Here is a 27469-nt window from a genome sequence, read left to right as displayed (position 1 = left end):
ATAGATACTGGAGAGACTTCAATACTAATGGGAGAAATATGAGAATGTCTTGGATGATACAAGATTGTTAATCTTTTAAAAGAGATGCTTGGCAATCTGGAACAGGGGGGAAGGAATCATGCTGTTTCAAAAAAAAAAAAATAGCTGTACTAGATCTTCCCTAATAGGATTTTTCTAAAGGGATGTTTTGGAGCCCAGGGCAGAGGTGTAGGAGATCTGCATGCAGTGCACCTGCTACGACTCTAGCTTACTCTTACAGTTTACAGATATCCGTGTCTTAAAGCCTTTCTGGGCAGCAGATACTGTTTCATAGCTGGCAGCAGTGGCTCTGTGAATTGGTTTAGTCCTTGTTTGAGCCTGGTTTTGCTTTCGCCATGTTGGGGAAGAGGGAGATAAGCTACAGGGAGTAAGATGATCTTTTTAAGCTCATTGTTTACAAAAGAGTAAAAGGGCTAAGTTGGCTGTGAGAAAATCAAAGGTAGAAGACAGCTTCAGTGATTCAGACTCCCTGAGAACAGGGAGTCTCTGGAACTGAGACTCTGAAGAATAACCATGGGGGAAGGTTTTCTTATCTCTAGCTGTAATTACATAATCTTATGCAATGGGCTGTGGGATGTGGTGTTGTGTTCTTTCATAGAATAGAAGAAACAACTGGAAATTTCATGTATGACAAAGCATTAAGTAAGAACTTGTTATTTTATTCAGGGGGTTGCAGATGTTTTCACATTTTCTTTCAAAATGTAAACTCAGGATACTTCATCACGCAGAGTTACAGGAACAGAGAGGAAACAACTGAGAGTACACCAGGCTTAAAAAGTGTGAAGCATGTGGAAAGGTAAAACCCAACCAAACAAAAATTTTCCTTACTGAGTTCTTGTTAGGTGTCCAGAATCAAGGAAGAGAAATTGTGAGTGGAGTCTGCAGGGTTACCCACTGTGAATGTGGAAGGTATCGTTAGCTGGGGTAGAGATGTAGGGGAAGCTGGCGATGGTAATTGTGCAATGAAAAGATAGAAAAGACAGAGGATAGTGGTGGGAGTTGGAGAAGGGGGTGAATGTGCCTCTGGAATGGGAAAACAATTGTTATCAATACTAGAAACATATTAAAAGGCAATTTCAGGCAGCTGCGTTCTTTACTTTGGTGTGTTCATGCTAAAGTTCTTCTAACTGGAACCCAAAAAGCCAGAGGAAAATTGAGAAGTTTAATTTCTTTTTATACATATGTTTGAAGAACAGTCTGTGCTTGAGGAATGAGAAACAGGGTGTCTGGGGGACAAACAATAGTTTAGAGATCCCATAAATTCAAGACTGAACTTTCTTGTATACTGAACTCAGGAGGGATTTTTTCCTAACAGAAGCTTTAATGTTGCTGTCGGCAAAAAGCCCAAAACATTCTCAGGACATATCTTCACTTATGTCTACTTAGGGCTTCCAGAAAATGTTACAGTGGAGTAAAATGAATTTTCAGACTGGTAACAAATACAATTCTATTGATTATACCTTGATGCCTCAGGATATATATTCACTTCAATCGGTGTAAGTCTTCCAGAAAATGTTGCATTGGAGTAAAATGAATGTTCAGGCTGGTCACAAATACTTTTCCATTGTTTATGCCTTAAAATTTTGGGTAGACACCTGGGGTTTTATTCTTTAGATTTAGAATGTGCTGTTTATCCATTTTCCATTCTTCATACCTTTGCGGGGAAAGTAATTCTCCCAAGTCTTGTAGAATTAAGTTTGATTCTCTCTTCTGAGGGTATTTTTCTTTGTGTCTATGTTTTAAAGAAACTTATTATCTGATACACTAAAAAAATTTATCATCAGTGTGGGACTGCACTGGTGTAAAATTCAGCAATGCTTTGTTGCAATTTGAATCAAAGCCCATTTGCAGACTGCTTCAGCAGGGCTATTCCATGAATTGGTGGTGTCTGAAGTGCAATAACCTGGAATCAGTTGTAGTATGTGTACTGCAGCCTCCTGGTTCATAATGTTGTAGATACTTAAGAGTTATTATTCTGATGATAGGGCACTTACCTTTTTTATCATAAGCTCATAAATACCTACTCAATGGTATTTATTTTTAGCCATCTGCTATTCTTGGAAGTAATAGAAGTCTATTCTGAATGGGTACTTTTCTTTTCTTACTTGACTGAGAGTGGATAGAGGGATGTTCTTTAACATCCCCAGGGCATGCAAAGCTTTTGGAAACTGAGCTTTTGTCTCTTGCCTTGAGCATTGGCGTAGTACTAACTGAATTACAATGGGCTGGGCAATTCTAGTATCAAAGAAAGAGTAAATCTGCAGCTGGATGAGTAGGAGACAGAGGAACAAATGCAGAGGAGTAATTACCAAGAGGGTGGAAGGAAGGGACATTATGTGAGCAAGAGCTTGGTAAGAGGCCTGTACAGTTCTGGGCTAGTTTTTTTAATTGATGCGTTTTGACTCAGGACTGTGAGGCAGGTGTGATTGTTGCTTTTTGGATGAGAAACTTGTGTATGTTGTGCTCTGGGTTCAGAGGCTGCAGTTCCGAGACCGAGTCAGTGAGTGGGGGGTTAGTCAGACGAATTAAGTCATGTGCTAATCATCTTGGTGTCTGAGTTGAATGATGGTTAGACACCATGGTGATGAACAGTTGTTTGCTCCCAGAGTCCTATGTAGGAAAATATTTGCACAGAAGGAAGAAGGATACCTTTATTTGAAACTTGAATATCTATTTTAAGTTTCAAGAATATATAATTTCTAAGCATTATCCGCCTACTGAACAGCTGTCTTCTATCCTGACAGTGTTGCTTTCTTGAATTCTTCTTAAAGCATAGAATAACAGCACTGGTGGTGTACTAATAGCTGTATCAATACAATTCCCAATATAGATACATTTGCTTTCTGTTTCCAGTCATAAATTGACTGATAATTCTGTCATAGAGAAGAAGAAGGAAAGCCCAAAAGCTGTACATGTTACTTGTACATTCCAATGCCTTTCTGTTGACATTCACAGGATTTGAAAAGCTGATGCATTGACCAAAAATGTCTTTGCAGCTTGAAGAAGCAATCCCAGTCCAAGAGCAGGAAAGGCACCCTCTGCCACTCAGTATAGTGACATGTTTTCCATTTAAAACTCGTACATGATAGTTAATTAGTCCCCCAACGGTTGGTTTAGAAGCCCTCTTGGTTTTGTACCAAGAAGCAGGTGTCAAAATTAAGAAAAAGCGTGTTGTTGAGACAGCAGAACAGATATTGTCTGTTCTTTGTTTGTCTGTATTGTTAAATAAGGTGTCTGTCTGATTCAGGCTTTTGCCCTGCAATTCAGGCACAGTCTCTTCAGGCAGAGAGAGACCTTTTCCAAGGAAAGAATAATGAAGCTGCCTGGACAAATTATCTGGGCATAGTGGGAAAGCAGTGTGGGTGGGGGTGAGGGGTTTCCTCTGGAGTCACAAGGCAGAGCCAACTGTTGGAGGTGACTAGAGGGCTGTTGGGATCTCTATGTCGTGGCTTGAACATCCTGCAACCCAGGGTGCCTTGGACTGCTGCTAGGCTTGCAGAGGGATAAATCTACTGTGCAAAGTCTCTGGAGGCTGTGGGGATGTTAAACATGTTTTTTATTAGAATTTCTCCATTTGTCCAAACTTGCATTATAGGGCCTCATTTGATGCTCCTGCAGTGCTTGCATTAAGGCTAGTTTTAATTGGTTCTTAATTTCCCTGAAGTCAGAAAGGTCAGGGCAGAGTTGGTTTCTTTGGATCATGACAGATCTCAGAATTCCAGCTAGGAAAGGCAAATTGTTCAGTTTGGCCTTTCCCAAATTCCCAGTAGTTTTCTGTAATTCTGCATATAAAGCATTGAGTCCATCTCCATCCTCAGGAGACCTAGTTCTGTTAAAGCTGAATAGCACTTCTTATCTGAAGTTCAAAGCATAGCCCCTGGTATCATTTCAGTTTCATTTTCCTTTAATAAATGTTAGGTGCATCACCGGTGAGTAGAAACAGCAGGGACTGTGTAATTAATTTCAGTATTTTTGATTTCATTTCATCTTAAGCCAACAACAGGAAACTCTGGGGCATGTACTTTTTATTGTACTAAATGAAATAGGGAACATCAGGCCTCTAGCAAGGAAAATGAAAAAGTACTCAGGTAATGTGAAATTATGGCTTGTTTGACACCCAGGTCCTTAATAACACACTTTGGTGTGCAGTGTCCTTAATGAACTTCTGACACTTCAGTGGTTACAGTCTATTGCAAGCTGAAACTCTTTTTATTCTCTTTGGTTATGTACTGCTGGGCTCCTCTGTGTGTGCGTGTATGTGTTCATAGGACTTTTTTCATATTTAGTCACTACTTGCTGAAACAGATTGTGTGCAAAACTCTAGTTCCTTATAGCAAGGGTACTTCAGATATCATATTTGCTCACTTCTGGAAGAAAACAGTGTCATGGATCTTTGTGGATTGATGACTCCCTTTGCACACACCTTGCACCTGCTAGAATGCATACTTTTAAGGTAATTTAATATTTGGGGAATACTTGAATTGAGGACATTTTTCCTGGGACTAAGCTTACTTTAATTAAGCTATCCTAGAGAAGAAAAACAAACAAAAGTATATTACATTAAACAGAAAGGTTATGATTGAATGTGTTCATAGGGCTTTTGTACTGGTTTAACTTAATCTGACTTAAGATCATAATTTGAAATTGCTGCAGACAGCGTATAGAGAGTCTGTGTGCAATCCTGAGTTCCTGCTTTTCATTTCACACCTGAGTTACCTGCCCTGTTAGCTCACATTGGTGCTTTTATTGATGCATGTCTCACATCTGATGCAGTAGTCAATTTCTAAATTCTGACAGTAGAAATGATTGTCAGAATTGAGTAGGAAGTATTTGGTGGTGGGAGTAGTCTTATCTCATAATTATATGAACTTTGAAATTTTTTGAGGTTTGCAAGCAACGAGAGGCTTTTCTTTTGTCAGATGGAGTTGAGTACCGGTGCAGTTATAGACTCTGTGCCTGGCTCTTGTGTTTCCAGCTGCTGGACACTGTGATAGCACGACATGCTTATAATGGCTCAGGTTTTGAACTGTTGAGTTTGCTATCTTACAGATATTTGTTGTAGTTGATATACCTATGCAGTTCTAGAAATTGATTATTTGAGTTGTCTCTGTGTGAACTGATAAAATAGAATGGCATCCAGAGAAGCAGGAGATGTAGATTTGCAGTGACTCTGAGCTCAGCAGGGAGCTTTGTGACACACATGGGTTGAAAATGCCGACGCTGGAGACCCATCTGAGCTTCTCTTCTGTGGTGCTAAGTGCAGCACTGAGACAAGCTCATAATGGAGGTCCTATGTCCTCTTCTCAGCACTTGCCTAAGTAAGGATTTATTTGTTCATAGCAAGAGCAGAGGCCATGCTGTTAATTTAAGAACCTCATTCCTGGGTGTTCCTCAGCTGTAAGGATATTAAATTAACCTGTTGTTAGAAGGGCAGTCTGATCCCAGTTTATAGAGGAACCACTCCCTCTGCCTCCAAATGGTCCAAGTTCTCTGTGTATGTTGGAACGGGGGGGAAACAGAGTGTGAATGTCAGTATCAGGAGCCATCATGTGAAGGGTAGCTTGTAGCTTTGATCCCCCTGTCCAGATTCAGTGAGACATGATTTTGTGTGTGTTTGTTCCTGATGAGCATTGTGTATTTTCTGGTGCACAGGAGCAGCAGAGAAGAGCTCGAAGCATGGAGCTGAAGACCGGACCCAGAATTTCATCATGGCCATGAAGGATCGCATGAAAATCCGGGAGCGGAACAAGCCTGAGATCTTCGACTTGATCAGAGATGTGTTTTGTGAGAGCAAAATGACACATGCTCAGCAGATGAAGACCGTGAAACAGAGTGTGCTGGATGGTACCTCAAAATGGTCAGCAAAGATCACAATCACTGGTGAGTGGGATAGTCGGGGGATCTCTTGGTCTCACTTGGGAGCCTCAAGTAAGAGAGTTAGTGTGGAATTATAACATAGAGGAAGGACTTCTCTGACCTCTGTGTCTTTCTGCTGAGTGCACATACAGGTAGCAGGTGCTGTGGTGCACCATGAGCTGAGGCTCATCGGAAGTGCTCTCTGAGCTCATCAGAAATACTCTCATGAGGGATATTCCTGTTTCTCTGGCCATTATGAGCTGATACTCATAATGTATACGGGTGATGGTTGGATACATTGTCTTGTTGCAGGGTGGTGGTAACCCTTCTGTTTTCCTTTCAGTGGTGTGTGCTCAGGGTCTGCAGGCCAAAGACAAGACTGGGTCCAGTGATCCATATGTAACTGTTCAAGTGGGTAAAACGAAGAAGAGGACAAAAACGATCTTTGGGAATCTGAACCCTGTATGGGAAGAGAAGTTTTACTTGTAAGTGCTCTGACAAGGACTCTCAGCCCCATGTTGCCTGTTTGTATGATCTGTGCGTTGACAGCTGTGTCTTCTCTCTCCGTACACATTCCCACATCACCTGTGATCTGGGATGGTTCTATTTTTACTCACCATTGTGTGTGTGGAGGGTTGATATCTCTAACAATGTACATAGTGCACACCTATTTATCCTACCTGTCTTCCTTGTGTATATACAAATTGTCTGCTTTATGAACACTTCTGTTCTGATGTTCCAAGAGAATGCTAAAGGGAAAGGAAAATATTTAAATCAGCAACTATTGTTCCTGGCAAAAAAAAATTCCTTGTAACATGAGAGTAAAATTCGTGTAAAAGACTAAGGAAACTTCTGTGGCCTATTTCTGGGATCTGCTACTGGTGTTTGGCAACCAAATTTAATTAGTGTTCAGTTGTCTGCAACACCAGCAGCCTCTTCTTTCAGTTTTGGAACATCAATGTAACAATAATGCAAAGGAGTTATTGTTGTGAGAGATAGCTTCCAAGATTACCAATGTATTGAGGTCTGAATTTAAAGAAAGTCTGGAGGCACAGTTCTTTAGATAACATTGTTCCATCCTGCTTTTATTGAATAAGTAATACATACCCTCAATTTGTCATTGAAGATGTTACAAACCAAAATGGAGACATGAAATCCAACTGCTGTTTTCTGAAGATTCTGGCTGATCTCATTCAACATCAACAATCTTTATTTCTTTTAATGTGTAAGGTCTTCCATTATACCATCTCTCTCCTTCCTTTCTTTTCCTCCCTGTTCTTTCCTAAACTGCTTGGGGGGAGCTCTCTCTGCAAAGTGCAATTTGTTTGTGTTTTAAAATCAGTTTCATGTCAGTCCAGCTTTGTCTTTACAATGTACAGTAGAAACAAAATTATTTTTAAGCAGTTTTGAAGTACTCATTAATGTCAGAAAAATCCTACTGCTATTTTGAGTGAGTAAGCCCCTGGCTTTATTCTTAGTTTAATCCAAGGTAACATTTCTGTTTGGTAAGTAGTAAGAATGCTTAGGTGCCATTTGGATAACTCTAGTCACAATAGCAGCAAGTCTGTGTGGGAGCCTTAAGGACCTTGATTTACCATGCCAAGTAGTTACCATGGTATTTGCAGTGTGCTCCCTTCTAATTTTAGGAGCCTCAGCAAATACTCTGTTTAAAGATAGATAGCAGAGTGTGATACATGTCACCATTTTAACGGTGACACTGTTTAGACTTAATGGCCGTGTCTGTGATTCAGCAGATAACATGCTCTTGGACATTAGAGTTGATGCTACTTTCTGTCTTGCCTGTGGTGGTTGCCTTCCTTGCCTTGAAAAAGCAGGAGGAGATGAAGGGAATGAGCACAGTTTCCACGCTGATGGCTGGAGAGCATTCAGTACTGCAATCAGTGTGTTGTTTCATTAGTAGATGTCAAAGCTCACCTTCTGCTGGATGAGGAGAGAGTCATTTAGAGGCATGTGCAGCACTGGTTTTCTACACACCCGTGTTTCTATTTTGCATTTATGGATCTTTTTGCAGCTTGCATCTCTTTAGGTTCTAAAATTTTCTAACTCATAATCAAATGGAAATTTAAATCAACACATTCAGGCCCAAAATACCCATTATATACCAGGCTTTTTTAGAAGAGATTGTCAGGTCAATCAAAAGATTGTCAGATTTTAGGGGGTTGGATGGGAAGGTGTCTTTGATTCTTGAAATGAGGTTAATTTCTTGTAGTGAGGGAAAGGTGTGCTGGTAATTACTGAAAGCCTTGCAGTAGACATATGAAAGCTTTGATGTTTAAAATGGTTAAACAATTAAAAAGGAGCAAGATGTGTAAGTAGAGAGGTCAGATCAGTTACTAATGTGTGTGTCAGCACTGCTGGCTTGGTGGACTTGTTTGTTGCTCATGTTCATTAGGTGCCTAGTGCCTTCCATGTGATCACTATTCCAGTGTGTTTTCAAAGGTTGAATGTAGAGCCAGAAATCAGTCATTAAAATTATAGCACTGTTATTATAACCATGGCATGAATGAAGGCACACATTGTACAAATTAGTGATACAATTCTTTCTACAAGCTCAGTAAAGTTTATTAAAAGCAGCTTAAATAGGTTTGAAAATTTTTATGTCTCTGGTATTTTAAATAGGGGGTTTGTACTTATTTACAGTGATTGACAGAAAAGTATATAAACTTAAATATCTCTCCCTAAAAATGGCTTTGTTCGTTTTCCATATATTTTCAGAAAAAAAAAAAAAAGTGGTAGGTTTGACCCAATTCTAAAGTACAGATTTAGAATCATATTTTAGAAAAGGCAAAGTTCAAAATGCTTTGGGTTTCCATTATACGTGCTTTTTAGGTCATTACTAGCCTGTGTAACTGTAGGCATCTGCTTTGATTAATCACCACTTCTTGCAGTGTATTCATGTTGCCTGAGCAAGCAATTTGCAGGCTGTTTCTTTCTGAAAATTTGTATGTTTACATCTATAGCTTTAGGAAATAGGTTGTTATGGAGGGTTTTTTGTATATTTCATCAGTGTTTGAAGACCTTTGAAAACATAAGGTGTTGATTTTTCTGCTCTGTTCAAAGTGTTGCAGGCTTGATGCAGACTCTGCATATGTGGTGCTTGGCAGCAGGAAGCTTGATGGGGGACTCCAGCCACTGCTGTAGCATAATGTTCTGTGAACATGCACTAAGGAAACCCTACTTTCCTTGGATTTACATCCCCCTTCCTCCTGCAGTGAATCCTGATTTCCTTCCTCTAGTTGTGATGAGCAGGCTTATAGATGTCCTCCTCCATTTGCTGTGTACTTCTCTCCCCATGCCCTGAGCTCTCTTCCCTTGCCCTCAGCTCTGGCTGGACAGAAGGCAGCATGTGTCCTGCCTGCAGCTGGATTCTGAGGTGTCTGTAGTGGCTGGTCCATGAGAGCCAGCTGGCTGCAGGCTTTCCAGGGACAGCAGCTGGTATAGGTTTCTCTTCTCAATCTAGTTGTTGTTTTCTTCTCACAAAACCTGTTGGAATATAGAAGCTTTCATAACAAGTCTGCATAACTCTTTGTTTCCTTAGGAAGCAGTCCAGTAATATTAGAAGGAAGCTATTTTTGCCATATTCAGTGCAATTAAAACAAGACAGTAATTCCCCATTTGGACATGTTTTAGACTGTCGGTGAAAATTACAGGGCTCCTGGAATATTTTTTTTTTCTGTAAAGGCTGAAGTTGAGCATTGTTTTGCATGAGTTACAATAGGAGGCAGTGCTTAGGAGGATAAAACTGACCATAGGGCAATTTCAGTTTTAAAGGGAGAGCTCTGGGATTGTTTGGAGGCTGCTTGTCCATACCTTTTGTTCAGGGAATGCCATAATCTTTAAAGACTGTGAGTACTAAATGTTACTGTTCTCTCTGGCGTAGGTGCAAAATTACTTGTTCATTTTACAGTAATATCCCCTTGAAGTTCTATGGTTTGAGTACAGCTGTGTTTGAAGCTTTGAATGGTGGGTGTGAAGTCATTGCCTGGAACAGATTACATTGTCTCTGAACAGGTTGCAAGAGGCATGTTTATTCTTTTTCACTGCAGAAGAATAACTGTGTTAAAATGAATGCAGGGCCTCCTGCTAGCAGACAGCAAATATTTTACTGTGCAGAGCCCACATGATATACATACCTGTTAATCCTTTGGGAATGCTGCTACTCTCAAGTAACCACTGTCTAGTTACCCAAAGGCTTCTGTTTGCTCCCAAAATTTTCCTTTCAGCTGCTGAGCAAGTTGTCAAGCTCAACATCTTTCAGTTATCTCTGTGATTATATGTGCTGTTCCAGAGCTGTGTTTTAGACTTCTCCTTCTGAGATCACTGTGTTTATAACAATTGCAACTCTCCCCCCCTCAGACTCCCTTCACTGTGTGGCAGAGACCATCCAGTTTGTCTTGCTTTCTTTAATCTCCAGGTACTGCAGATACTGAAACTGGCACTCTGATAAAATCTCACTTGTTTTCCTGCTCAGTAACCAACATGAGACTTAAATCTGAATGCAGACCTGATGCCTCGTGGCAAGCACCAGTTGTAAAGCTGAGTTAATGTAGCTAGTGATATAAAATGCAGAATCACTTCATCTGCTCTTTGTAGTTAGAAGAGGTGCACCATTAATTTGTCAGTTGGTGTTGTAACATTGTGTAACAGCAAATGATTGTACTTGTTCTCCTAAGAAAAGAGCTTCATACTAGTAAGAAGTGAAAACTCTGTTCTTAGACAGCAACAACGGGCTCGCAGGACATATTATTGTGCTGTCATGCTTAACTTACAAAGTACTAAGGATTTTCCTTTGTTCTCTTTCCGCTCTGATTTTGCCTTAGGTGTTTTCTCCACTGTCCTTTTTTCTCCCTAAAAAAGGAGTCTTGTCATCATTTAAAAATGAACCTCTTCTGAGAAGTTTTTGCCTTCCATTCTCGCTGTGGTTGGCCACAGCTGAGCTGCCAATTGGACCCTGCAATGTTTTGACACTTCATTTGAACCACATTCAAATCCTCCTGCTTTTTCAGTCGTACCATTTCCAAAAACAACCTTTTTTCTGCTCCTTCTCTGTATGTTGTTGCAACTTTTTACTGGTCTTTCACATACTGGTTGCTACAACTTCTCCTTCCTTTCTCATTTTCCACAAAATCACTACCTTTTTTTAGGCTTTGCTCCTCAGAAGCAGAAGTGTACTCTTCAAATGACCACAGTCCTAACATCATGCTGATCTGTTCTCTCCTTTGCATTTTCCCACCTCCGGTACTCTCATCCATTATTTCTGCAAGCAGGTCTGCACTTTATTTCTTTTTTTTTAGCAGTTTTTAGACATTCACTAGACTCTTTGAACCATAAATATTTTTAGTTCAATACCAAAAAAAACCCAGAAATACAATAAAACTGCTTAATTCTGGGCTTGACTGACCTGTGTTAAAATCTGCAAAATGTTGTTGCTTCCTCTGGTCTTTTACTTTCCTTGTCTGTTCTTGTGTAAATCTACGTGTTGTGTTTTGTCTTTATTAGCCTGTCAGCTCTACAGGGTAAAACTAGCAAATTCAGCACAAATATTGTTGGGGTTTTTGTTTTGAAGAATGAATCATTGGTTCAGAAGTAGTAGTCTGGTCATTTTTTGACACTTCTCCTTTTTCTTTCTCTTTATGTTTTGAAGGAGATGAGGCACAGTCAGTGCCCTGTCCCCAGACCCCTGACATCATCCAAGCCTATCTGGCCCAGCCGTTACAGACTGGCAGAGATCTCAGAACTAAGAATCATTTCCCACGATTTTTTTTCAGAAGTTGGAGCTACATTAGAGGGATACAAATTACTAACTTCGTTGTGGGAGGAACTATAGTGTAAATTCAACAGTTGCTTGTTCTGTTTAGCCACCAATATACTAATTACTGTGTGTGTGGGCATGTCACTGTGTGAGCAGACCAGAATTAACCACAGCTTCGTGTGCTCTCGTGCTTCCCCTCAGCTGGGCATGGGAAGAGACCCAAATATTGACAGTGCAGGGGACGTGTGTGGGTGCTGGGGCTTTGGTGCTGTGTAAGACTAAAGGGGAATGTGGCAAAATAGATTGAGGTAGAAAGTGGGATAGTGAGCAAGTCAGCAGAACCAAGCTCAGCTGCTTCCAGTGCAGCAACAACTGACTTGAGGCAGAAAATCCTAATGGGAAAAAAAATCTGATTTTAATTTTTCTTTTAGATTTTGTATGCTGTTTTTGGAAAATGTTACTTCATTTGGTAGCTTGAAGTGTAAAAGTAAGTGCTTTTATAAAAATGGCACCACTCCAAACACTGAGACAATATGGGTAAAAAATACAGGGTTTGAGCCATGTACATAGCAAACCTGGTTTCCAGTCTCTTGATCTCTGAAATGGACCTGAAAGTATTTGGTAATTTCTTCTTTTTGGTGGGGTTACAGAGTATTTCTTTTCTCTGCATCCTCTTGGGAAAAGCTGTGAGAGCTCAGCTGTAGGAGGGTGGATGGACATATGTGTGCACGCAGTGAAATCAGGCTTCATAAAAACATAACAAGAAGTGGGGCAGGCGTCTTGAGAAATATACCAGCTCCTGTATTAATGATGGGGAGAGCTTCTAGCAGCAGAGCTTGTTAGCCACAGTCTTATGGAGTTGTGTCACTGTCACAAATTGGAAACTATTTATCATTAATTAGAAAATTCTTACCCATTAGCAAGCCTAAGTCTTCCAACGTTCATGATTCTGTTTTGGGATGCTCACTGAAAAGTGAACTGGTTTTGACACAACTGTGTTACTTCACCAAATCAAGGACTAGGTTCCACAGACTTACCCTCTTGATGGTAAGCTACCAGCTCAAGGCTTTCAGCTGCAGTAAGCAAGTGGTAAAGCTCACTCTCTGGCATGGCACCAGCACAAAGAAAGCAAGTTGAGCAGTCTCTTAAAAACAACAAGGAAAGGTGTGGTAAAATAGAAGCTTTAGTAGCTCAGTAAATGCTATTGGAAAGCTTCCTGTAGGATGTTGTAGTGAGTTATGCTACTGTCTTTGAGTGAAGGATGATAGCCAGCCACCTCAGGAGAAGGGGATGATGCGTGTGGGGCTGTTTAAGTTAGATTTAGGTTTGAACAGTGAACGTTTTCCTTGAGGAAGGACCATTGGAAGCAAAGAAAAAAGACTAAAGTGGTCCTAGCAAAGAGCTGTCAACCAGAAGGTGATGTCTGAAGAAGTCAGGAGTTAACTTACGGATGCTTGGTAAATGGCTCTGTGTCCCAGTTGTGTTTTGAGGCACGCGTGCATTTCTGAACACTGAGCCTCTACAGTACTGCCAGGCTGTACAGTAGTGCACTGTGTCAGGAGAAGGGGATTTCTTCTACATGCTTAGGCTGTATTGCTGGCAGACATGGCAAAGCATGGATAAATTTGAGAGCTACAAAGAGCAGCAATTCCAACCATTCCCTGCTTGTGAACACTTGTTTGCATGGTTTTGTTGGGAAGATATTCTTGAAGTAAAGGAGGAGGAAGAGGAGAGTGAAGATGGGAGACAAACATTGAACCTCTTTTATTCTGAACTCTAAATACAGATTTGATTGCACAATTTGATTGCCGTGAAGGCAGGGAACAGTGATGTGCTCTGCCTGTGATCCGAGCTGCATGGAATTGCCTCTAACCTTTCCATATAATTCCCAGCTATTCTCCTCTACTGGAAAGATCAGTAGGAGCTGCATGGATGTCTGTTAAACATTGTCCTGAATCACAATGGTGGTAGTAAGAGCCCAAATGGTTTCTTGGCAGAGAGCATGCTCATAACCAGCCACTGCCACATCCTATTGACCAGGCTTAGCAGAGCTCTTCTGACCCATTTCTTCTTTCTCCCTGTTGCTTAGCAACAGATACAGCATGTTAATGTTAAAAAGGCTGGAAAACAGGCCTTCAGCAGCAGTTGCCTGTTTTCATAGGTTTTATTTGCTTGAGGGTAGACATTTGTAGTGGTATGGTAAGTAATCACCCTTGTCATGGTCTCATATGAGCATTCAAATTGCTTTATTGCATGCCCTGTAAATGAGCAGAGCTGTTATAATTCTGACATCCAAGAGCCTGTTTGGATATACAAAAGATATCTGAAACACCTGAAAAAGGGGGAAGAGTCTTTATATCCTGTCTGTGCATTAACTGGAGGGTGCTGATTCATCAAACAGTAAACTGCTTCTTTTAATGGAAATGTCTTTATTGATCTGTCCAGAGCACAAAGTATCAGTCTAAGCTGTGAATAATAGGCAGAATCAATTATAGTAATTAAATACCAATGCTGTAACTGCTGTATCACACCTGTTCTTCTCTGGCAGTGTGGTGTATCATCTGATTGTAATGTCTTATGCATCGATACACTACTGCTTTGTGACTGTCTTGAAGAAAGATGTCTACCTCCACCTGAACTATTTATCCTTTGTTAGAAACCAGCACAAAGGGTGTTTGTCACAGGTCTTCACTGTGCTAACCTAGAAACTGCATAAAGACAGGTAGCCCTTACAGCGTACAGCTGAGCAGGAGGTCATTGATGGAGAGAGCTGTTGAAACCAGTTAGATGATGATTGTCATTTTTTGCGGGGGTGTATGCTGGCATTTACCAGCTTAGCTATCCCCTGGCTTCTGTAGGCTTTACAGCAAAACTGACAGCTGTGAAGAGAATTCCCAAGTTCTGTGAGCTGCTGCTGAGAGTGAGGACAAGCAGCATAGTCACACTGCTTGAGAAATCAGAAGTTGATGGCTGAGGTCAGGCAGGGCTGTCATTCAGTATGCATTTGGAGTATTTGCCATGTCACAGGAGCATTTAGAGTGCACCAACAAGGTGTTATGTTGTTCGTATCAGACACTCCACTTTTGAATAAATGCACATTGTTTACACTTTGCTAATACCTCTCTCTGATGTTGGAGGAGTGAGTCAAGAGGATTACAGAGAATGTAGCAAATAAATGTTGGCTGCATTGCACACTCTTAAAATTACATTTCCTCTTGTTTGCAGTGAGTGCCATAATTCCTCTGACCGGATCAAGGTGCGAGTGTGGGATGAAGATGATGACATCAAGTCTCGTGTCAAGCAGAGGCTGAAACGCGAGTCAGATGATTTCCTGGGGCAAACAATCATTGAAGTTCGCACTCTGAGCGGAGAAATGGATGTGTGGTACAACCTTGGTGAGCAGGGCCTTGGGGCTGAAAACATGTTACGTGTTGGTTTGGGAATGTTTGAGAGCACTTGGATACATGTGGACAATTTACAAGAAGGGAAAAAAGTTTACATGGTTTCAGCGGCATATGATGCTGCTGCAGAGCAGCTGCAAAGCTGATCCCAGTTAAAATGGATTGTAACGTGCCAGAAGGTTGATGTTTCTTCTCTGTCAGCTATTTAAAAATAACAATGGAAGAAATGCTTGGAGCAAGACTCTATCCCACCTCTGCTGGAGACGTGCTGTCCTGTGTTCTTTTTTTTGGTGTCAACACAAGCATTTTAGCACTCTGTAAGAACATCAGGTGCATTGCACTGGGCTGGCAAGTTGTTGAGACCTTTTCCAGTGACTGTTGCAGAAAGTCCTAGCAAGCAACCAGGTGGTGCTGAGTTGACAGGCACTGTGAACCTGTCATCTCCTAGGAGATCCAAAATCTTCTTCCAGCAGTTCTCAGGAGTTCAGTGCTTCAGGTGAAGTTAGGGACAAATTCCACATCAGTCAGCCCTGCTCTCAGAAAGGAATCTGTCCTTGGTGGTTCTAGTTCAGCTGACTGAATCCAAGAGCCTGTAGCACATTTGCTGGCAGAAAGGGTGTCTTATGTCCAAGAATGTGCATAGTTCTAATTAGATGTGTCATATTGAGGGTGTATCATGGCAGTTGTTTTGCTCATGTCTACTTAGTATTATTCAATGTTTTGAAAGAAAAGAGAAAGTTTTCACTGTGGTGACTCAGCCTGAGGTTCCAGCAGTTTCTTTTGCCTGTGTTGTCACCCTGAGATGGCTGTACTCTGAACATGAACAATGCGATAATTACTGATGGTTTTGCCTTCTAGAGAAGCGAACAGATAAGTCTGCAGTGTCCGGGGCTATTCGCCTGCAAATCAGTGTGGAGATCAAAGGCGAGGAGAAAGTGGCTCCATATCATGTTCAGTACACTTGCCTTCATGAGGTAAGAAGTGTGAAGATCTGCTCATTCTGACAATTGAAAAAGCAATTTTCTGATCTTTATTTTCTTGAAATGTTCCTCCTTGCCCTAGCTGAGCTTTCTTTTCCCTGCCATGCAGTGGTAACACATTGAATCATCAAACTCACATTTGTCAGGGAGCAGCTTTAAGCTGTCTCCCCGACACTGGCTGGCTCAGTGTGTCCCACTGTCACAGCTGTGCTACTGTCAGAGATCAGGCTTTGGTTTCACTCAGAACCCATGATGAGTTTTAGGTGGAGAAACCTGTGAATTTCCTTGAGTGATGTTTTCAATATGTACTGTATCTCTGTCTTTCTTTAGAGGAAGTATACTAAAATGCATTATGAGTAAATTCTGGTTGAGGAGAGAGTCTCTGTCTTGGGCTGTTAAGTGGTGCAGATATTGGTGGTATAAATTCTTTTGTCCTGCTGCAGTGGTGTGTAGTTATGAACAGCTGTTGGGGAGCAGAAGATTAAGCTGAGGTTTCTGGGTACTGACTTGTCTCAGGATGAACTGAGCTAGACAGGCAGTGCTGCAGAATCTGGGAGAAATCCAAAGATGACTTGCAAGAAAGACTAGAGGGAAAACCCTGTCTTGGAGAGATGCCCAGTCTGTCTGTGTCAAAGAAAAGGCAGGCAGCAGGGTCAGTCTCAAAAGTGCCTGAATAAGGAAGAGTAGTCAGAACCCTGTATACAAGAATATCCTGAGGTCAGTGAGGGTTAAGCAAGTTCATCTTACGCAGAGAAGGACAGTTGTATCACAGAGAGGAACGTTCATCTGCAAGAACAGCATATTTATCCAGCCACGGAGCTGGAGGAGCTCTGTGGTGCCTTCTGCCCTTACCAGGGAACTCTCTGTAAGATAAATATGAAGCTCAGAAAGCAAGCTTCTTTTAGTAGGCTGTGTTGTATCCTTCAGTACAGATTTATTATTTTTCGTTTCAGTGATGGCTGCTATTTGGTAAGCTGTTTTGATTTTGTCATTGAACATGCATGTTCATTTGCTACTCTTTTTTTTTTGAAAATAGGTATCTTTTTAACTATCACTTTTTTTTGTGTATTCTAAAATGAAGATGATTTGCAGCAAGAATAATATAATCAGGAAAAGTAGTACTGTAAAGCGGAGTCCTCTAGCCACTAATGAGATCATTAGACTTCTGCATCGCTTACTGTAGGGAGCCACTCTCTGAAAGGCTGATGAATCTGTAAGTGACATGAATTTGAGGATTACTGAGAAGCCCACTGAGCTGAATGTGCAATTTCTGAATAGCAATAATAGCTGAAAACTTTTGCAGTGTTAGATAAAGTGAAAGGTTATGTGAATAATAATAATGCAAGTGTCTAGTTGGTGGGGGCGATCTTAAGGGTATCCTTTTCAGGAAGAGAAATCTGTTTGGACTGTTCTGTATAATAATAATTACAATGCTGATACAGAGCTGTATCGTCAGCTAGTTTAAATAGCTTGTCCATATTAAGACATTTTCATGATGAGGACAGAAATGCGTAGGTTTCAGGAAAACTAATTAGTGTATGGTTTCAGTGCACTGAAGCACTCTTCTGAATCATTCACATTGTCTGCTGGGTAAAGTTGTAGGTATGCATGTGAAAAATTCAGCTATGAGATTCGTTCAAGAAGAAAAGAAGGTAAAAGCAGAAAATACAGAGTGGGCAGGGGGAAAAAAGAGGAGAGGAAAGAAGAAATTTGTGATAGTGCTTCCACAGCAGCAGTTTTATGCTCTTCATGAATCTTAGCGGCTTCAGCAGCCTCACATACAGACTTGTTCTTGTTTTGTTTTTCAGAATCTCTTTCACCATCTCACAGATGTGCAAGGGAATGGGGTGGTGAAGATCCCTGATGCCAAAGGAGATGATGCATGGAAGGTGTATTTTGATGAGACAGCCCAAGAGATCGTGGATGAATTTGCGATGCGTTATGGCATTGAGTCAATATACCAGGCCATGACGTAAGATGCATTTCCTGTGTTCCTTAGTGCAGATAATTGGTGTAACTGACAGATGTAACTCTCACTGTTTAGCAGATGAAGTGTATCAGTAATGGAAGACTTGGCAGTGGCAGCTGCTCCTTACAGGTCTTACTGTGAATGGGAAGAGACTTCCTGTCTTTGAATCACTAGTGTCCTCAAAGTCTAAAAATTATTTGTCTGCCCTTTCTGTTTTGAGACTCCCCAATCTCTCTGAGAGCTCTTCTGTTAAAAAGGTGTTGCTCAAGGTTCCCACTGAAGGTTTCTGAAGATATGAGAAGGGATGAGGTTTTGTGGAAGCATTTGTCCTGTATGTCTGTTTTGGCAAATGTTACAGTTCTTTGAAGGTGCTGATTTCCCAGGTGCTGCTGAAAGCACTTCCAGAAAGTTTCAGTAATAATGGTGCCACTGATTTGTCCTCTTTGGAGCTAGGTTAATGCAGTTCTGTATCTTCAAAGACCCTTTTCCTTGTCACTATACTTTTACTTGGATTTGGGATCAGTCATTCTTCCTCTTAAAGACTAGTATTGCTATACTTAGCTCATTTCTTATTTCAAATGTAATATAAAATGTAGCAGACAAAAGTGAACTTTTTCATATTAGAAGCTAAAAGTTTTGGGTTATGGGCTCTTAGATGAGTTATGAGCTGCATTTATGTCACCTTGCAAGCAGCTTTTCTGCCTATTGGTTTAAGCCAAAATGGAAAAGAATTGGCTGGTTTCTCTGGAGGTCTAGCCACTGCTTATGGCAGGGCTAACTTGAAAGTTGGACTAGGCTGCTCAGGGATGTGAAAAATTTCCAAGGATGAAGGTGGAAGTCTCTCTGATTAGACCCCCATTCCTCACAGCTTCTCTTCTTAAAGCTAAATGAAGCCATTCCATGTGCTTATATTTACCCAGTGCCTAAATGACCAGTTGGTATGTAAAGTGTTATGTATCAAGCATGGTTTTGAACCTGAAGAGGTTAGATTTGGGATAGATAAAAGGACAAAATCTTTTACAGTGAAGGTGATGAAACAGTGAATGGATAGGCTGGGCTGCCCAGAGAGGTGGTAGATGTCCTGCCTAACCTGGAAGGTTAGGTTCAAGGTCAGGTTGAATGGAATTTTGAGCAGCCTGGTGTGGTTGGAGCAGTGGGTCCCTGATCACTGCAGAGGTTGGACTAGATTACCTTTAAAGGTCCTCGCCAACCCAGACTGTTCTGTGATTCTATGAGTCTCTCAGGGAGAAAGTTACATTTGTAAAGTGGTTCCCAGATTAGATTAAATTTCTCAGTGAGTATTTGTGCATAAAAATGCCCCAGCTCTTCTGCCTATTGAAATGAACTTGCCATTTCCCATGATATATGACCTCTTAAGCTCTGATTTTTTTTTAATTTTTTTTTTTAGGACAATCAGATTTTAAAATTTTTTTTTATCATTTCACAAGCCTGGATGCTCCTAGCATAATTCTGAGATTTCCTGGGAGAAGGTTCCCTGCATTTAATGAGAGAAAGGGAAGATGCAGATGAGCGTGCACACTTCTTGCAGGCTGAATGGGTTAGCCATAAGGAATCACACATATCAGTGCAGCACAGAAACACTAGTGTGTACTCTGACTGGCCATTAATGCTTTCCAGCTGCTGCCACCTCATGACACCTCAAAACCTGTGTCTGCCTCAAGCAGCAGCAAATTGTGTCAATTTCCTTGTGTCAGGCTTGGTTCTAGGAATTGGCATCAGGACCCAGGGCATCACTAAGTCACGTACTGTCGGCAGCTAATGGCTGAGAAGCTGTTTTATGATCGGGAAATGGCTGCAGTGAAGGGATTTCTTTTTGTTTTGAGCTGTTGTGTAGATGGCACCTTTCTGAATAAAAGCTCTGAGATGCTGGAGTTCTGTAAAGTGATGAAATGTAACTTCCATCTGTTCATGGTGCCCGCCAGCATAAGGGGTCTATTAAAGGGGTAAAGTCAAGTCTTGCTGCACAAAAGAGACCAGAATGACTTACATCACTGTCCTTTTGCAGGCATTTTGCATGTCTCTCCTCTAAATACATGTGCCCAGGCGTGCCAGCTGTGATGAGCACCTTACTTGCCAATATCAATGCTTATTATGCACACACCACTGCCTCCACAAATGTGTCTGCTTCGGACCGCTTTGCAGCCTCCAATTTTGGGGTAGGTTTGTGGGTTTGGTGGTGTTGTGATTGGACTTCTTTAATTTGCTACAGTGCTTCCACCCTTGAGTAAATAATTTGTTCTGTTTAAAGAACATTAAATTTGTGAGGAATTCGAAGCAGTGGAACTCTTATACCAGACAAAGACCATGGGTTTATTGTCTTCATCATCACACATTTCAGCTATCAATCAGAGTAATGCATGGTGATGTTGATTCTTTGTGTTCACATTACAGTGGAGCACAGATGGTATGGAATGAGCAAACAATACTAACTCTGCATGTTAGTGCTGTTGGTAAAATATACCGTGTGATCTCATAATTTCAGAACTTTGTTTTTAAAAACAGCAACTGCTTTAGGAGGAAAAAAGCACCACCACAAAAGAAGTCTATCCCCTTAATGGTTAAAATGCTTTGTATATAATTTGTGGTGGAGTTGAGTATGCTGGAAAAGTATTTGGAAAAGCTCATGCTTCCCATCAGACTAAGAATTTATTAATAGATTGAGGAAGTGTTCACAATGCCAAATCAGAATTCAGTGGAGAGACCTGACCTCAAGAAGTTATGTCATAGGAAGCCTGTAGTACTTGTCACTTATCTAGATAAGATCACAGAGCTGTATCATTGCTCTGAATTAGACCCTTTTTTGCCTGTAATTCTTTCATCTCTGAATAAATATTTTCTCTCAAATACAAGTTTGGTGTAAATTGCAGATGGAAAGTCAGAATGGTTTCTGTTCTGCCTCTACTTCAGAGTGACAATGGAGTGTTTTTTCTGACAATTGTGATGTTTCACAGACTTCAGAAATACAGTTTTAAAGTAAATCCAAGAATTGAAAGAAAATACTGTTTGCACAATGCCATCTATCCATACTGCTTTCTCCTGCTCTCATGAGATCTGACACTGATTACCTGGTACTTTGCTCCTTACTCTGAACATGGATTGGACGGTGGTGATATGTGAATGTTTACTGGTGCTTTCTGCTCAACAGAAAGAACGATTTGTAAAGCTTCTGGATCAGCTTCATAATTCACTTCGGATTGATCTCTCAATGTACAGGGTGAGTAGGAATAAACAGAATCCTTTCTGTGGGCAGAGTGGAAACACGACATTTAGAGTTCTCTTACATTTCTAACTTCTTGCATAGTTGGTGTCTTAAGGAATTGTCATGACAAGCTTGTTGCTCAAATGTACCATTTTGTTTTGCTCATGGATCGAACTTAGAACTTGTTTTTTATTTCCGTTGTAATTTGCTCAGGACTTCTGAAATAATTTGAGCATTGTGAACTGTGCTTATCTCTGATACTTCCCCAGAAGTTTCCAATCCAAGTTGGATTGGATAAAATAATTTGAATTACTCTTATCAGCTACTTCAGGTATCATGTAAAAATAGAAAATAGACTTGTTCTCCCCTACTATGAAAGAAATATTTTAGAGCACTATGTTGTCAGTTATTTAAGGTTTGGCAAACTCAAATCACAATGTAAGATCAGGTTTGAGATCCCCCCACTTCAGCAGATTGTGAAGAGATGAGTTTCAGATGTTAGCATTAGTCCAACAAGCTTCATAAACCCTCCACTTTCTTTCCTTAGTACTCCTGAGTCAATATTATCTTATTATGTGACTTGGCTGTTTTTTTCCCTCAAATTCCTTGCTATATTATTTCAGTCAGTGACTAATTCATTGAAAACTTTGAAAATGGTGGCAAAATGTGAGCTTCGATTTTATTTAGTTATCTACATCTGATTTCAGCATTTACCTGAAACATAGAAAAATGTATAGAGGAGAAAAACATGAGAAGATAAAGAGAGGTACATTAGGAAGACAAAAAAATGGAAAAGGGGAGAGGTGCAAAAGAAGATAAAAGGAATATTGTGTGAAGAGCTATTCTAAAGCTACATTACTAGAAAGAGAAGGTCTGAATAGAGGCAACTGATCCATGGAGTAGCAGAGGGAAAATTATCCACCTATGACAATAGGAATCTGTAACAGTGCTGCCTTTTTTGTTTCCTTGGTGTTCAGTAAAAGCTGCTTTTTGGTGGCTAATGCAACTGAAATGTGCACAAACAAGATCTTACATAAAGGACCGGGAAAGATTTGTGTAGTTTAAATAATTTGGGTGTAATCTAATTGACGTTACATTTGGAGAAATGACTGAAGCATTATGGGAGCATTTAGTAATTATTTTAAGACCCTAAAGGGTAGGTTAAGTTTTGAAAGAAAAGGTGTTAGTTTGCAGCTTTCCAAACAGGAGATGACAATTTATATTCTTCAAATAGTTTGTATTTAGGTCTTTACCCATGGAAGTCTTTGATTTTGGTAAATACCCTGAGTTCCTGAGAACCCATGTGTGGACAGCTTAACTTTTAAAAGGAGAGTTGTCTGAGAAGGACCATCTACAAATGACTGCAAAAAGCATCAATTGCCTTCAGTGGTTAGCTGAACTTCAGTAATACTCAATTACTACTGTCAAGAGACAGCATATTGTTCTGCAAGTCCTCAGTAAAAAGTGAAAACTGTTCCCTTCTGCCCTTTTCACCTTCATATCTAATCATTTTTGAACATGCAGATATGAAGAGATTATGTGAAGAGAAGGTTGCTCCTGCTGTTTTACTTGCAGCAAAACAAATCCCATCAGCTTGAATGTAAGAACATGCTGAGGAACATGAATGCTGTTAAAGGACACAGGCCCACAGGAGACAGTGGGAATGTTGGAAAGGGCACAGTGCCTGAGGTTGGAAAGGGAAGAGTTTTGTGCAAAAAAAGCAAAGCTAGCTGCATTCAGCATATGTGTTTACATATGGCATCTCACAGGGTTCTAGCTAGTTCCAGTGCTGTCTTATGGGAACTGTGCTAATTTTTCCTTCTTGGTCTTGTTTACTTCTCTGGAGAGCTGTTGAATGCACCACACCCCTTGGCATCTCAGAAGAGAAGCCAAAAAACTGGAGCATTGAGTGCAGAAAGGAAAGGTCTCACATAACCTCAGGCAAAAGGCCAGGGCTGCCAGTGGTGGGGCTGTTCCCAGCCTACTCCTTTTACAGCCAAGGAGACTGTCCCTGCCACCAAGGGCTGTCAGTCTCCTGGCATCCACAGACTTTACATTTATATGAGAAGCTATATAATTAAGCAAACAGATAAGCTTCTGCAGCAAAAAGGCCTGATTTATTGAGTATTGTTTTGACTGGTACAAGCTTCTTGAGCAGGAAATGTTTCCAAGACAGTTTCCTTATTTAGCACATGCTTGAAGCCTTACATGGATCTGACTGTGCTTTTGAACAGGATTTCCCTTTTCTGTCAACAGAATAACTTCCCAGCCAGCAGCCGTGAGAGGCTGCAGGACCTGAAGTCTACAGTGGATTTGCTGACCAGCATCACGTTTTTCAGGATGAAGGTAGGGATATGGATGGGGATGGGAATGGCATCTCTGCAGTTTTCCCCCCCCCCCCCCAGGATTTGTTTTCCCATTTTCAAACCATTGTTTCATGTTGTTTTTCTTTAGACACTTAAGGAGAATGGAAATAATCTGCTGACCACATATAAACATCCACGTTTTGTCTTTACTTTTCTGTATTTTGCATTATGAAGATGTAAATTGCTTTTCCCCTATTATTCTTCAGTCATAAAAATGGCACAACACTCTCCTGCCTTCCCTTGCAAAAAAAACAGAAAAAAATTGGAAAGGAGGAAGAATAAAGGGAATTGTCTAGTTTTAAGAAGATAATTTGCCTTTTTAATAACATTAGGAAGGTTTTTCACTATCTAGTAAATATTTTAGAGTTTCTCTTGTAGAGGATGAGATACTAAAATGGGATAATATCTCTCAGTAGAGATCCAGGAGGGTTGTTATGAATGCTAATGTGCTGGTTTCATAGTTAAGTTTATTGTCTTAGCAATGTGTAATGAGTTTATTTTATATTTCTGATTTTTAGCTTCTAAACTTTTTTAAAAGATTACAACCTAATATCGTTGGTTAGTACATGCCACTTAGAAATGTTTATCTTATCAAAACCAAAGCAAGTATTTAATTTGAGCTGCTTCAAGAAGTGCTTAAAATTTTACACCTAAGCCCTAGTGTAAATGATGATTTAGATCTTTATTTTAAGAGTATTCATTCAGACAGTCTGTCTGTGTTGGAAGCTTGATTTATAGAGATACTCTGAAAAGTTTAGAGGTACTGAAAATATCAAAATTGTCAGGTTATAGTTGTATTTGCAGGGTCAGAATTGCCTGTTTAGTTTATAGTACCTCTGCAGCATTTTCCTAAAATAGTGTAACAATGAAAATAATGAAAACAGCTGCTGTTGCAAGAGGAGAAGGTGTATCAGTTGGCATGTCCCTAATGATTCTGGTTGTTTTAAAATTCAATAAAGCTTGTGATGAAAGACGTCCTTAATGAAAGTTTTTTGTATTTAGAGGTAGATGAGTGGTCTTTGGCAAGACTTTGCAGATCAGATGTAAACTGCTCTCCTGGTCTGTTGCATGTTCTTCCAAAGCTGGGGAAGATTGCCTGCAGGCTTTGTAACAAAGTCCTATAAATTCAGCAGAAATTGTGTGTTTGGCTCAGATTATACACATATCAAGCCACATGATCTGTCTGTTCTGGGGAATCTTCCTTGCATCAAAATCTCTTTTATGCTTCAAATGGTCCTGTGGGGAGATAAGTGTTGTCACTACTTTTTTATGCCTGTGGAGAGTGGCCCATTTGTGGTTTCAGGTCGCAAGTTGCTGAAAGCGGATCCACTGAGCCTTGAGTAGTTGGAATACTGATGTGTCCTTTCCCTGTTTGATGTATGAACTGTGCTTTGTTTGACTCTCTTTGTTGTCCTCTTGCCAGGTCCAAGAGCTTCAGAGTCCACCCCGAGCTAGCCAGGTGGTGAAGGATTGTGTAAAAGCTTGCCTCAATTCCACCTACGAGTACATTTTCAACAACTGTCATGAGCTGTACAGTCGGGAGTACCAGACAGATCCTGTGAGTAGCTGATAAGCAGGCAGAAATTGAATTTTTCTTACTTTCTTAAGCTAATAACAAGAATAATAATTGATACAAAAAGCCAGCCCAAACAAAGTTGCATGACTTGTTATCTTCTGACTGCAGAAAATCTGTAATCAATTAATGAGCACTAATTAGTAAGGGGAGGATGATAATTGTTTTACACTAACTAATTATGATGTGTTTTGCCAGCCTCAGCAGTTATTTCTGAAGGGAAGGTTTGATGTAGCTTTGAGTGAGCAAAAGCCAATTACAGCAAATGTAGGCTGATCAAGGAAGCTGTTATTAGCATATGTAAGCCTCAAGCAGTGAGATTTTGCCTTGTTTTCAGGCACCCAGTATCCTGCACCGGGTTTAGGAGGTGCCTCTAGACACAAACTCTTCTCAAGTGTGTGAGAGCTCCACTGGCCTCTCTGTAGTAATGCACACGCAGCACATCAGCAGGGATACAGTCACCAACCAGGTGCCTAAAGAGCAAGTATTTGGAATAGGCTTAGGGCAAATGATGTTTCAGCAGGTCTCCTGGAGCCTGGCCTGCTCCTGGCATGGTAGATGACAAAACAGGGATTAGTTGGGTTTGAGGCCAGCAGTCAGCAACGTGGTTTGGTGTGTTACTGTGTTTTGCATTAGATCAGACAATTTGCCCACAGTTATTAATAATTTTAAGCTCTTTGGAAGAGAGGGGGCACAGGTGTGCTTGGAGTTTGCATGGTGATCTGCATTTGCCAGCTTTTTCTTTGCGCTTACATTTTATGCTGGTTTTCCAATGGCTTCCTTCTCAGAACAAAACTCAGGACCTTCCTGCCGAGGAACAGGGCCCCAGCATCAGAAACCTTGACTTCTGGCCCAAGCTCATCACTTTGATAGTTTCCATCATAGAAGAGGACAAGAATTCTTATACCCCAGTCCTGAATCAGTAAGAATCCTCTGTGTCATGTGTGGCTAATGCTAGTCTGTGTCTGCTCTGCTTTATTTGTTAAACTGCTTTCTATCTCTTCTGTCACTTGTGCATTTATAGAAGTACTTATCTTGTCTGTCTGTCTTTCTGTCTTATCTGTCTCTGTCTATATAAATAACTTTTTGATTGGGATGGAAGAGTTTCAAAAGGTTCAGTTACGATGGCGTTCGAACACAAACACCCTGATTATTACAATCCTGAACTCAGGGAGGCACCTGAAACTGGGGTGAGAGTTCTTTTGGTTTTTTCTGATGTTGAGCAGTTCCGGGGTGCACATTAATGCACACAGTAGTGCTGTGGTGCCTTACACTGTGGCTTAGGAACATGGTGTTCAATGCAGCGCTGGGAGATTGCACTGGGTGGAGTTTGCATAGCATTGGAAAGGACCCTGAAATGGGTCTGTTCAACTGGCGGATACCCCTCCTGCAGTCCCACAGGGCAGAGAGAGACAGAGATGCTACAAGGTATTACACACAGAGATCTGGATTGTGCCCTAATCATCATTGATCTAACATGATTAGCAGTCACCTGTCAGCCTAGTAACCCTCAAAAAGGAGAAAGAAAAAAAATGGACAAGGAAGGGGAAAATGGTGCAAGGGTGTAGAGATCACATTCCCAGAACGACTGTGTGCACCTCTTCTAGGAAAGATATGCACGGCCTGTCTTTTTGAGTGAAATAAATTTTTTAGTTTACCTAATCTGTACCATAGAGTCTAGTCCATGATCTGTGATTTTCACCTGGTCCATTAGGGTGAAGGTTGAGCTTTTCAGCTTGTAGCATAGCTCAGAGCTAAATAAAGAAGAGCCCTTTGCTTTGACATATGCCAAAGCCTTTTCCAAATGTCCCCTCAGGTTTCCTCAGGAGCTTGCAGTTGGAAAGATCAGCGCAGAAGTGATGTGGAGTCTTTTTGCCCAGGATATGAAATATGCCATGGAAGGTAAGAGAATGTCTCGCTGCTGTGAGCTGACTTGTTGCTGGTCTCTTGTTCTCCATCCGTTTGGTGAAAATGAGGCTTAAGCTCTTGAGTAGCATCACTGATAGGAGTGGGGATTTTTAGTGGTTTGTTTGTTTGTGCACAGCTGGTTTATGGTCAGAACTGAGGCTGAGGTCTGCATAAGCTGTAGACCTCCATGTCAGGCTGTGTTGGAAGCTATTCATTGACATCAGGAGTTCATTTGAAATCAGAAGTTCCCTTTTGCCTAGAAGTTACAATGGCTTGGATCAGCAGCAGCTTCCTCTTCCATTGTGCTGTGGTAGAAAGGGTTGGAGAATTTGATGGAGTCTGAGTTGTATCATGGCTCTAGTTCCCTGGATAATACAGCACAGA

General features: G+C 40.8%; 1 protein-coding gene across 5 annotated transcripts in view; it reads left to right on the top strand.

Moving 5' to 3' along the window:
- The window catches only part of UNC13B (unc-13 homolog B), a 180911-nt gene that overhangs the window by 104404 nt on the left and 49038 nt on the right, over positions 1 to 27469 (top strand). For all 5 annotated transcript variants that reach the window (XM_031062858.1, XM_031062855.1, XM_031062859.1 and 2 more), the window contains 11 exons: positions 5692 to 5919; positions 6239 to 6380; positions 14894 to 15063; positions 15928 to 16043; positions 17858 to 18021; positions 20045 to 20195; positions 21185 to 21253; positions 23495 to 23584; positions 25028 to 25162; positions 25966 to 26099; positions 26994 to 27079. In XM_031062858.1, coding sequence (XP_030918718.1) covers positions 5692 to 5919; positions 6239 to 6380; positions 14894 to 15063; positions 15928 to 16043; positions 17858 to 18021; positions 20045 to 20195; positions 21185 to 21253; positions 23495 to 23584; positions 25028 to 25162; positions 25966 to 26099; positions 26994 to 27079 — 1485 coding nt within the window. The remainder of the gene's footprint in view (positions 1 to 5691; positions 5920 to 6238; positions 6381 to 14893; positions 15064 to 15927; positions 16044 to 17857; positions 18022 to 20044; positions 20196 to 21184; positions 21254 to 23494; positions 23585 to 25027; positions 25163 to 25965; positions 26100 to 26993; positions 27080 to 27469) is intronic.

Source organism: Geospiza fortis, unplaced genomic scaffold (genome assembly GCF_000277835.1).
Source record: "Geospiza fortis unplaced genomic scaffold, GeoFor_1.0 scaffold878, whole genome shotgun sequence".
Classification (NCBI taxonomy): Eukaryota; Metazoa; Chordata; class Aves; order Passeriformes; family Thraupidae; genus Geospiza; species Geospiza fortis.
The sequence above is the reverse complement of the archived record's forward strand: the minus strand, read 5'-3'. Positions and strand labels throughout refer to the sequence as shown.